This window comes from Eulemur rufifrons, chromosome 7 (genome assembly GCF_041146395.1).
Source record: "Eulemur rufifrons isolate Redbay chromosome 7, OSU_ERuf_1, whole genome shotgun sequence".
NCBI classification, from domain to species: domain Eukaryota; kingdom Metazoa; phylum Chordata; class Mammalia; order Primates; family Lemuridae; genus Eulemur; species Eulemur rufifrons.
The window spans coordinates 62310463-62322775 of NC_090989.1; the positions used below are offsets into that span (position 1 = coordinate 62310463).

The 12313-nt window shown below is 42.6% G+C and overlaps 1 protein-coding gene across 2 annotated transcripts in view; it reads right to left on the bottom strand.

Moving 5' to 3' along the window:
* B4GALT4 (beta-1,4-galactosyltransferase 4) overlaps positions 1-11723 on the bottom strand; it is a 32781-nt gene extending 21058 nt beyond the window's left edge. For both annotated transcript variants that reach the window (XM_069472661.1, XM_069472662.1), the window contains exons 1-2: positions 11682-11723; positions 2415-2812 (exon numbers count right to left, since the gene is read on the bottom strand). In XM_069472661.1, the coding sequence (XP_069328762.1) occupies positions 2415-2667 (253 nt within the window). In that variant the 5' untranslated portion in view covers positions 2668-2812; positions 11682-11723. The remainder of the gene's footprint in view (positions 1-2414; positions 2813-11681) is intronic.
* Between the last annotated feature and the right edge of the window lie 590 nt (positions 11724-12313).

Sequence of the window (12313 nt, forward strand, 5' to 3'; positions counted from 1 at the left end):
AAGAGCAAAGGTCAGGGCTAGACTGAGTCACCCTTCAAATTTCCTCTACACTCTTTTCCTTCTCCAAATTCCAGGAGGGTGAAATCTCTTAAAAATCAAGAGTATTGCATGGAATCAAGCTTCTGACCAAGGCCCTTTTCCCACTCCTTCCTAGACTCGAGCTGTCCTAGCTCCCTGTAGGTAAAACACTAGAAAGAAGGAGAAACCAGCGTCACCCCCTAACCCAGCACACCAGGTATGTGCAATGCTGTAACAATGCTCCATTGTGCCACCGTGGCAGACATTTCCAAGGAAGCACAGCATTTGCTCTGTGAGTCTGGATACAGCCTGACCACAAGAAGCCCAAACATCCACAGGAGGAAATTGAGCTAACCATTTTTTATCTTTTTTTTTTTTTTAATTCCGCATATATTGGTCAGGCTGCAAAATCTCAAGATGCCTGCAAATTGTACTATCTGCTTTTGAGCAAAGCAGTCACAGGCCCTTCCTATGTATTAATACAAGTCTCCACGCCTGGTCCATGTGACCATGCCCCACCCTGGCCATGGCTGTTTAGACCAGGCTCAAGGGTCTAACAGCACCTTGGTTCTCTGTCCAACAGCACCAAGGGCAAGTAACTGCCTCAAGCCATCCAGAGAGAATAAATAACTGGCCTACAGGAGGCTTCCTGAAGGGTCTGCATGCTAGACATAGAGTCAGCAGTCAGTAATGCCCTAAAAACAAGCAGTAAGAAAGACTGCTACATAGAAGACAAGTGCTAGAGCTGCTGCTGGGCTACCTAGCTGCTGGAGATAATGGGGTGGCTGTTGAAATGGATTCCCGGGCAGCCTTTTCATAAACCCCCATTATTAACCTGACCTGGGACAAGTCTCTGTTCTTGACCCCTAAAAAAGCTTCATGCAACAGGTCTAATATAAACTAGTTCCCTGGTTCACCTTCTCATTGTCGTAATTTTTTATGTGCCCTAAACTAAATAGCCAGTACCTGCTCCTATTTACTCTCTATCAATCTGCCTTCCACCAGCACCACCACCCCTACCCTCCCCACAACATCTTCTCAAGTCCTGTCCCTCCTTAGGTCACTAATGGCCCATCTTAAGTCATCACTTCCATGCCACCCTTGTAATGCAGCACTCGCTCAGCACTGCATCACCACATCATTCTTTATGAACTAATTTACTGCGTAAAAATATTCTGAGGATTTGGGGCAAAGGGGATACTACAGTCAGATTTGCATTTTAATCATTTTCTTATCTCAACTTGTGTAATTTGTGAAGGGAACACACAATCATGAATAACATTCTGGTTCTTCCACGACTGACTAAGGACAAGTAGCATGTCAATATGAATACAGTACAAGGCTGTGATTCATCTAGGAAAGAGGGTGCACGGATTGAATATTTGTGTGCCCCCCAAATTCAAATGTTGAAGCCCTAATCCCCAACGTGGGGCCTTTGGAAAGTAATTAGGTTTAGATGAGGTCACGAGGGTGGAGCCTCTATGTGGGATTAATGCCCTTACCAAAACAGCAAGAGACATGAATCTCGCGCTCCTCTTCTCTCCCTCTCCCTCTGTATGTGAAAGGAAAGGCCACACGAGGACATACTCCATAAGAAGGCCCTCACCAAGAACCTGACCATGCTGGCACCCTGATCTCAGGCTGTTAAATTAATTTTCTATTAATTTAAATTGAAAAGCAAGACTTCAAAGGGGAATGAAAACATACAACATACTTAATAAACACTAAAGACAATATTGAAAACTTAATCTTTGCCCCTTGACTCCATACTTTCGGCCAAGGGGATGTAACAAATGTGACACAAGTGGAATCTTGAACATGCTTGCATTTCTCCATTCATACCGTTTTGTGCTCTGCTGATGCCATGAGAAGAACATACCCAGGCTAGCCCGCTGGTCCCAGGAAGAGATTCAGAGACATGTGGAACAGTCACCATCCTGGATCAATGGACTCTGTTACTACATGCTTTTGAGACTTGTGGCTGGATAATAAAATTGGGTATGTTCATATGATAGAATACTATACATCAGTGAAAATGAACACACTATAACCACATGCAACCATGTGAACTAATCTCACAAAAATAATGTTGAACAACAGAAGCCAAACACAAAAGAGTACACCATATATGCTTCCAATTCGTCAAGTTCAAAACAGGAAAAAATCTCATGTATGGAGTTAGAATCTTGAAGCCAGGGTAGTGACTACAAGAAGCATGGGAACTTCTGGGGTTCTAGTAAGATTCAATTTCTTAATTTACATGCTGATTAGACAAGTATGTTCATTTTGCAAAACTTAACTGAGCTGTACACTTCTGAGTTTTATACTTTTCTGTACATATATTTAAATCAAAAGTTTGCATACTACTTATACAAAAGAAAAAAGGAAACACTTACTGAGGTATGGAGACATAGGAGGGCAGTTGTCAAGTTCTGTCTTTTTCATGAATGCTTCATTAGTCACAGTCTCTTCTTTCTCCAAAGCTAGGGTCTTATTTAAATTAAACGTGAGATCCTTTGCTTTAGGAATCTCTTGAATAGCAGTCACAAAGTAGTTACTGGTGGCCCACCCAACCACCGTCAGGCACAAGGTAAAAAGCAACAGTAATCGGAATTTGTAGGAAAGGTGGAAAGTCAGGTTGAAACCCATGTCTTTTACTTTGTGAGTAGTATGTATCTCTCTGCTTCGCTGTAGGCAAGAAAGCTTCAAGTTAAACTTTTCCAATCTGATTGCAAACTTGATGACAACTGAAGATGCAATGCCTGCTTTTGCTCGGTAGATCTCTTCCAGCTATCTAAAAGGCAATCACAAAAAGGCATGTTGTTTCAAATGGAAATCCTATCCTGAAATGATTTATTTCAGCGCAAACTGCAAACCTATCCCCAATAGACCTCGACTAACATTAATAGTAGTTCTCCCACTTAGGGTTTAGAGATCAGAAAACCAGAGGTTTTAGAGATTGAAGGTTCCAACCATCTATCCATCACAGAAGTTCTTCTGGGTTAGGGCCCAGGCTGTCTGTCATCCAAGAGGCGAAGCCATTTCCAGACGCTGTACAAAACGAAAAGGCCAAAGAGACAAGGGAGGGTGCACAGCCTAAGACACAGCCCTGATAGTTCTATTCCTCAATTGTCCCTTCCTGGCACAGCCTTAGGAGAGAGTTAACAAAATGTGAAACCTGTTACAGAATCATATTTTGACCCCAGGAAAAAAAAAAAGGAAAAGACAAAAGCTCTTCTGCTCCGTGAGAGCTAGAAAAACACGGTCCTCAACAACAGGGAATGAATGCTATGTTCTCAATGAGGCACTGGCACAGGGCACAGCCCAACAGTGGGTGGGTGGGGGGGGGGGGGGGTGGCGGTGAGAGCAGAAACACAAGAGAATCCCAACACAGGAGGGTCAACAATCTATAGGAATAACAGGTAGAACTACAGCATAGTATTTAAGATCAGGAGTTTGAATTTAGACAGAAACTATAGCTCCACAGCATAAAAGCCACGTAACCTCTGGCCAATCACTTACTTAAGCCTCTGTTTCCTTCTCTTGTAAAATGGGAATAAATACAGTACCTACCTGGAGAGGACTGAATGACCTAAGTATTTACATATATATATTATATATATATATATATATACACACTATTAGCCTACCTCCTGCTCCACTGTAAGCACCCACTAAATGGTAACGCCACTGTTGTTACTGTTATATCCCTTTACATTAAATGCATCTAGCTTAGGGATGGCAAACAGGCAGACACACAGTGGTGCTGCCTAAACCATCACTTTCTTGTACTGTATTTCTCACTGTCAGTTGATAAATTGCCATTCTAATTTCATACTTCAGTAGCATAAGATGGGGTAATATGAATTTACTTCCCAGAGGTAGCTATGCTCTTAGTTATTGATAAAAATCCACCTAGCTGAGGCCCACGCTGGACCATAGCAAATACACTGAAGTGGTGAATGCTACTTGGCCAGGCCTCCTGAGACCCAGCCAGCAACACGCCCCACATCCTCTCTGCCTGGCCAGAACCACATCTCTCCCCATATTTTAAACATGTTCTAAGAAGAACACAGAAAATGCTAAAGCCAGGGCATGGATAATCTCCATAGACAAATACATCCTCAATTACACGGATAAAATGGAGACCAAAATGTTTTCTATGCTAAATACTAACATGGAAACATTTATGATTACATCTTAAGTGACAAAAAGAAAATCAGAAAGTAGACTATATGTATGTGCTATGATTACAACTAAAGATGTAGAATTAATAAAAGTCCAGAAGTAAATATACCCAAAAGCTAACAATAATTATATTAAGCATATGGGATTAGCTGGGCATGTTTTATTTCTCTTTCTTTTTAGAATTTTTAATATGGTTTCATATTATAATTTATTTTTATATTTATATTATATATTACATAGTCTCATACTTATGTATATTTTACATATATAGTTTTACAATATAGTCCTTTTATAATGAAAACAAAGTAGGGTTATTTTTATTTTTGTTTTAAATGAGAAGTGGGGAGGTGGTAAGTAACTGTAAAAAAATAACAGCAAAAACAATCCTGGCAACTCTCAAGATAGTTTCATACTTACTAAGGGGTACTATTCCAAAAACTTAGTTCTGGGTTAGTTTGAAGGAAGCCTAGAAAACATTTCTCTCTAAACACAATGCTACAAATGGAAATGGAGGTCAAACCACAAAAGAGAATCTTAGATGCAGGAAGCAATGAAACAGTATGGCCTGTGTTTAGGGTCCTGCGAAGGTATAACAGAAAGTCGATGCTGAAGGCAGTAATAACAGCTGATATGAGCGATTTATTTGTTCATGTACTCTGTGCCATGCAGGGGGTTGAATCGCTTGTATTAACTTACTTAATTCTCATCCGACTGATGAGAAAACAAAGGTCTAGAGAGATTAAGTAACTTGCCAAGACCACATAGCTATTATAGCAAGTGGGAAGGCTGGGTCTGAGCCCAGGTGGTCGGCTCCAAAGTCCATGCTCCTGCCGTATCTGTCATGTGGACGTCTTCTCTTTTCTCTCCTTGGTGCCTAAGCAGGCCCAACGCCAACCCTTGAAATACGCACATTCCCTTCGGTGGCCTTCTACCTCTTTCCACATCCACCTTGCCTTTCCTCGGGGCTGTCTGTTCAGGTGTCTTCTGGGGGTCTGTTCTCTTCCCTGCAGGTGACAGGAAGTCATCAGGTTCCTGGGGCAGACAACCTCCTGTGGACTAACTGCAGGGGGCTTAAAGGCTGGGATCAGCAACTGCTTTTTATAAAGATCTTAACTTTGGAAAATTTATACTGGGAACATTGCTTTTCTAAGAGCTATTTATGGACAGATAGTCCCCTTAAAGAGAGAATCACTGAGTGGAAAAACTAATGATCATAAAATCACTGCAGTGTTAAGAGGACCTTAAAGAACACACATCCAGCTCCCTCATTCTACAGAGGGGAAGTGTGGCCTGCAGAGATTTAAAACCCTACGCAAGGCAGAGGGCATAAAGGAAATCTCTATACCTTCTGCTCAATTTTTCTGTGAACCTAAAACTGCTCTAAAAGATACAGTTGACCCTTAAACAACACAGGTTCGAACTTTCAACCAAACACGGATGGAAAATACAGTATTCTCAATCTTCCACATATGTGGATGGCTGACTTTTCCTATATGCAGGGTCCAAAGGGCCAACTGTGGGACTTGAGTATACACCAATTGGGGTATATATGCAGCCAATCCTTCCACACCCTATATACCATGGGACGACTATAATTTTAAAATAAAACCTACCTAAGAAGTAAACAGCTCAGCTGTGAATAATCATAAACTAATGGTAATCAACTGCAGCCTATGGAATTTGTTCAAAGATAAGGACAATTATTCTACAAGGAGCCTTTATTAATGATTACTTAATAATTAGGACTTTACGTCGGGCGTGGTGGCTCACGCCTGTAATCCTAGCAGTCTGGGAGGCCGAGGCGGGAGGATGGCTCAAGGTCAGGAGTTCGAGACCAGCCTGAGCAAGAGTGAGACCTTCGTCTCTACTAAAAAATAGAAAGAAATTATCTGGACAACTAAAAATATACAGAAAAAATTAGCCGGGCATGGCAGCATATGCCTGTAGTCCCAGCTGCTTGGGAGGCTGAGGCAGAGGGATTGCTTAAGCCCAGGAGTTTGAGGTTGCTGTGAGCTAGGCTGACACCACGGCACTCTAGCCAGGGCAAAAAAGTGAGACTCTGTCTCCAAAAAAATAAAATAAAATAATTAGGACTTCATTGCTAATCCAACTTCTTGAGACTACATCTGAACCAGTTAAAAATCATCATTTACCCCTTTTTCTAAGCCCAAGCGCCCTCCCCAAAACTGTACAGAGAGCCAGCATCAAGGAAGTTCAAGGGTAAGGTTTCCTTGGTTCCTGTAGGCATCCAAGGTGTGAAGGGCTTCTAACACTGTTCATCTGTCTTTCAAGAGAGACCAGCTAAGTGACTGGGGGCAACCCCTCTCTGTGTGTTTCCCCAGCTATAAAATAGTAAAAAGTACTTATCTCAAAACGTTGCTGTGAGAATTTCATGAGATGAGGTACCCAAGTCCATTGGTATACCTGGTAGATTCCCAGGAACACAAATATTGGCTGAGTACCAATGTAGTTCATGTTTAAACTACCAGAATATTTGCCAACATAATGTTATCTCTGGACTTACATGTTGAGATACAGATAATTTTTATTTTCTATTTCTCTGTAATTTCTATTTTTCTTTCAATGTATATATGTATATTACTTCCATAATTAGAAAAACATAATGACTTTTCAAAGCAAGTTATTTTTAGGGCAAGCATCTCCTGATTGGCGTTTAGGTAAATGCCATCAGACTGGACCTATTACTGACATTTAAGTAATTGAGAGACCCTGAACTCTCACAGCAGTCCCAGGGTTATTAACATTTTCTTTTCCAATCCAGGCTGTCCTGAAGTGACAGAGGAGTTATGACTGCAGAGAACAAATTCAGGCAAAATGAAAGCAATTTAGGGCAAGACTCACCACCCTTTTCCTTTCAAGAAGTCTATCCTAGAGTTAGTTTGAAATGCTCATGTTTTCATATTTGGTTTTCCTCCCTCAATTCTATCAGTCTTCTCTGAGCACCTGCTAATTTCAAGCAGGGTACTAGGCACAAGGGGAGATAGGGAATTAAAGCCCAATCCTTGCACTCAGAGTTTATTTCAATATTTTCCTAGATCTTAATGTCTGCAATTTGTTTTCAAATATGCCAATACCCCCACCCCAAAGTGGAGGAAACGATGAAACAAGATTGGTAAAATACTGGGAAGTATTGAAGATAGGTGCTGGCTACCTGAGAGTCCATTTTCTTTCTCTCTACTTTCCTGTATGCTTGAAATTTTCCATAATAATGATATTAAAAAATGTAGCAAGGAAGATAAACTATAACAAAAAGTAAAGCAACATGAGTGCTAAGTATCATTCTTGGAGAATCTCTAACCTCACACATTTTTACTCCACCAAGGGGGTGGGGAAGACACCAGGTATCGCTCCACAAATGTATACTAAGTTTTTATGCACTAGGAGAAAGGGTGTGGTCTTCATTCAGCAGCTGAGAGCACCAAAATCAGCATTCCAATGTGTCTGAACCCATCTGGTAATTTTGCAGACACAGGGTGTCTGAGTAGGCAAGATGTGGCCCCTGCTGCCTTGAGACTCCCTGGGGCAGCACCAGTGGAAAAACTGATATTTTGCTACTCTTTTCACTCCTGCAGAGTTCCTGGGAGCTGTTTGTACACACATTGCCCCATCTTCCTTAGGCCTTAATATGCGTTCTCCCAATTACAGCTCCTTTAGGAGGCTTCTGAATGAACACTGCCCAGATCCTAAAAGGGCAACAGCTCCCTGGGTGGGGGCAGGAATAGGATAGGAAGATGACAGCCATTCACATGTACAAGTCATTTAAACTCAAGGACTGAGTAAATTTATGGCAGTAAATTAACTTCATTCTCAAGGAGAATCACGGTTTTTGTATTCCTAGTGCCTCAAACCAACCTGACACACAGCAGGTGCTCAATTTGGTAAATAATGAATGACTTTCTAGGATATACTAGTTGAAATACATAAGGACACACCATAATTCCAGGCTGCTATTAAAAGGGATGAGACATGAAAAAAGGAGATCAGGGGAAGAAAGATTAATAGAGAAGAAAAAAATTAAATGGATATAAAATTCCATCTTAGGAAGATTTTTAAAATTGAAAAGGCTTGCACCAACAGAAGCTTCCTCAATTTACTAATACCAACACTCTTCTAAGGGTAGGGGGCCCATCTCGAATAAATGGCACTGTCTCTTGGTCATGCCCACCACCTTCTGCTCCTCTGCCACTGAGTCTTCAAAAGTGATACTTCTTATCCTTGACTTGGAAGGAGTTGCTGCTTGGCCAGCCCCTTCCTCCATGAATCCACAAAGTATCACTGGGTGAGCTACACAGCACACTAGGACACAGTGGACCTGCCTCTGGGCAAGAGCTGTGGAAATCCACACTTGAAGCCAGGTGGTCTTGCAAAACCCAAACTACTAAAATTGTTTGATAGACTATATGTTATATGGCATAATACAGAATTCACAAGGATTTCTGATGGGAGGTTTTAATAGAAGTTCATTATGTACTTACACGCCATTTTCAGCTATCCCTGAGAAGCCTACAGTGGAGTCAGTAGGTGTTTACTTTCTGCAGTCATTGGGGGCACTTCAGGGAGGTTTGAGAAGCTCTGAGACAATAGAAGAAACAGGGCTCTGAAGTCACAAAGAGCTGAGCTCAAATTCTTGTTATCACATGCGTAAATGGCTATAGACAACTGCCCTAAATTTTCTGAGTCTGTTTGGCCATTTATTTAAAAAGCATTTCTCAAGGTGTACTTCTAAGAGTGTCTTTATCAAATACGTAAGGGAATGTGTTAAAATTGCAGATTTGTGTCCTCAGCCCCACCCTCACAGAGACCCTAGGTCAGAACAGCTGGGTCTGGGACTCAGAAAAATGAAATTTTAACAAGCTCCCCAGGTAATTTTTATACACATTAAAGTTTGAGGACGACTGAAATAAGAGTATGAACCTGGAATGCAACAGATCCTTCAGAAATGTTAATTTTCCTTCTGGTGAGGAGTGCAATAAGAAGATAGGTGAAAATGGAATTTTAAAAATGCATTTGAATAGCTTTTAATTCCACCATTTAGAAATTTATTCTAAGGAAATAATCAGAGAAGTAGACCATGATCTTCAAACCAACACTGCTAAAGTAACCAAAAATTGAGAAGAATCCAAGTTAACAACAAGGATCTGATTTAATTAATTACACACTACATCCATATGATGGAAAATACACTTTCATTAAAATAGTGTTTAAAAGAACTTAACTACATGAAAAAGTGCTCATGACAGTTAAGTAAAAAAAATATAAAAACATATATCAAATACAATCCCAATCCTGCAATATATGTGTGTGTGTGCATGTCTTTTATGTATAAAATGCCTGAAAGAGTCACTGGTGGTCATCTCTAAATTATGGGATTGGGGGAAAGTTTTATTTCTTATGTATCTTCTAATTCTTCTAGAATGGGGTTTTTATGACCAGAAACAATGTCGTTGTTTTCTGAAAAAATGACTACATAGCTGTCCTTTAAAGTAGTCCCCACCTTATCTGTGGTTTCACTTTCCATGGTTACCTGCAGTACAGTACAATATTCTGAGAGAGAGACCTCATTCTTATAACTTTTATTACAATATATCGCTATAATTATTCTATTTTATTATTAGTTATTGCTGTTGACCTCTTACTGTGCCTAATTTATAAATTAAACTCTATCATAGGTAGGTATGTATATGAAAAAACCTGGTGTATACAGGGTTCACTACTATCCACAGTTTCAGGCTTCCACTGGGGGTCTTGCAACATATCCCCAGTAGATAAGGAGGACTACTGTATATTAAAGAAAAATCTCTAATCTGTCATGGGATTAGAGTTAAAATAAATAAATTAATTAATTAAAAACTTCAGACGCTGTCAGTGATCTTCAATGCCAGAGAATTCTGTGGGCTCTGTTTGAAATCCTTGTTCCTAAGCTCCACCCCCAGAGATTTTTATTTCAAAGGCCTGAGGTGAGGTCAAGAAATCTGTATTTTTAACAAGAAACCAGGCAATTCTGAGATACGCAGCCAGGTTTGAGAAACCAGTGTTCATTGATGGCTTTAAAAAAAGAATAGAAAACCACCACTGACTTGCTTTGGATGTTCCCACTGGGAATAAAAGATCTTCAATGAGATTCTCAAATCATTTGCATGCATATCTGGAAAAAGCATACATTACTATTAGCTCGGCCTGACGTAAATACCAAATAATTATTCTATTAAATGGCATATAAAATATAATAGCAGCTGGGTTTACTGCCCTCTCTACCCACTCTTCCTCAGATTATGTAGTCAAACAGTTCAGCACAATTCAGTAATTCCCTTTAACAGATGTTTTTAATCTGATCAAAGCTATGGACCGTCTCTCTCGAAAATGCACAGACAAGTACACGACATTTTTTTTTCAATTCCATGAGGTTTGCAGTCTCCATAAAGGCCAAATCTGCTCTAGAAGATAAAATTCTAAAAACTTAAATTACATCCAATCAAACATCATCTCCTCCCCCTTGAGAGACATCCCAGCATTCCCCATCCAGGTAGCGGGGATAGCCCTCCAGGGCCTCCTTTGAATCCCAATTTCTCAACCTGGACCCTGAATCCTATTCCTCCTGATCTAAGATTCCTTGACTTTCTTGCATCCTCAATGTTCTTTTTTTTTTCTTTCTTTCTTTAAAAATGAATTTAAAACTCTCCTCAACCCTCAAATTACCATCTTCTTCCCCCTCCTTTTCATCCCCTAGGGGCTGGGAGGTCTACCTGTGCCCTGGCCGCCTCCACGTCCTCACCCCTCACCCCCGGTGGAACACGTTGCAACCGGGGGCACGCCCACCCTCAGTCGGTAACTGCTCTCCTGAGACTACCAGTCCAAAGGCCTTTTCTCGGTCCAGATCCTCCTAGACTGTTCTATTTTTTTCTTTTCAAACCAAGAGTTAACGGCCCTTATCTAATGGCAGACGGATCATCAAGAGACACCGATCAACGTACACTGGATGTACTGAGACCCGGACTCTGAAGTCCTTCAACATACGGATGACTAACCCACCCTGAGACAGGTCAGAGCTCGTCGGCCCAGGCTGGGATCAGCTGATCAGTTTTCTAATTGAAACGCTGGAGAAGGAAGGATCCCAGGTTGATGCATCCCGGGGGCACAGAGGTGCCGGGGGTGACCCCAGAATCGCGCCGCTGGGCCCCTGGAGGTGAGCCCCGGATCCTTCCCTAGCTGGCAGCATCTCGTCCGGCTGCCCCGGCCCGCAGCACAGGCAGCGCCGCGATCGGGCGCCCGCACCTGAGCCAGAGGCTCGGGTCAGCCTGGGCCTCCGCAGGACCCCGTCCGCCCCGCCGCGCCGGCCGAGGCGGGACGGCCCCGCGGACGCCCGGCCGCTCAGCCCCGGCTCGGGGACCCGCGCAAGCGCCTGCGGCCCGGAACTGCGCGTCGCGGGCTGCGGATCCGAGGCCGCGCATACTCACCCCAGCCGCGGCCTCGCCGAGCGAGCACTGCCTGGGGAAAGGGGAGGCCGAGTAAAGCGGCCCCGGGGACCGCCTCCGCCGCCCGGGGGGGCGGCCCCTGAGCGCCGGCTCCGCCTCCCTCCTGCCTCGGGCCCAGCAGCTTGTGTGCGCGGCTCTCCGCCCGCCTGGCGCTGCCCACGCGGCCGGACAGACCCCGCCCCGGCGCTGGAAGGCCGGGGAGGGAAATCGGGAGCCGGACGTCTCGGCTTGGGTGATCGTACAGCCTTGTGCCAGTAATAGTGGGCTAGGTGCTGGGTGCTTCCCAAATTCCATCCTCTTAAATACCAAGCTCTGGGAAGGCGATGAGAACCTGCCCATTTTATGGAGTAGGAAACTGGGTCTTTAGAGGTTAATAAATTTGCCTTACATCACCCTGTGAGGTGGCAGCACTGTCAACTGCTTAACGTACCAAATTGCCTGGCTTTTCGTGTTTCGCAGGACTGTTGAGAACATTAAATGAGTCCATTGTGAATAATTCTTATTTCTTCAAAGATATTATTATAGAAAGCCAAGACAATCACATTTATATTAAAGATTTGAGTGAAAAATCATGGTAGGCTCTGCTTAGGCAGACAAGATAGCAAGCTAGATTC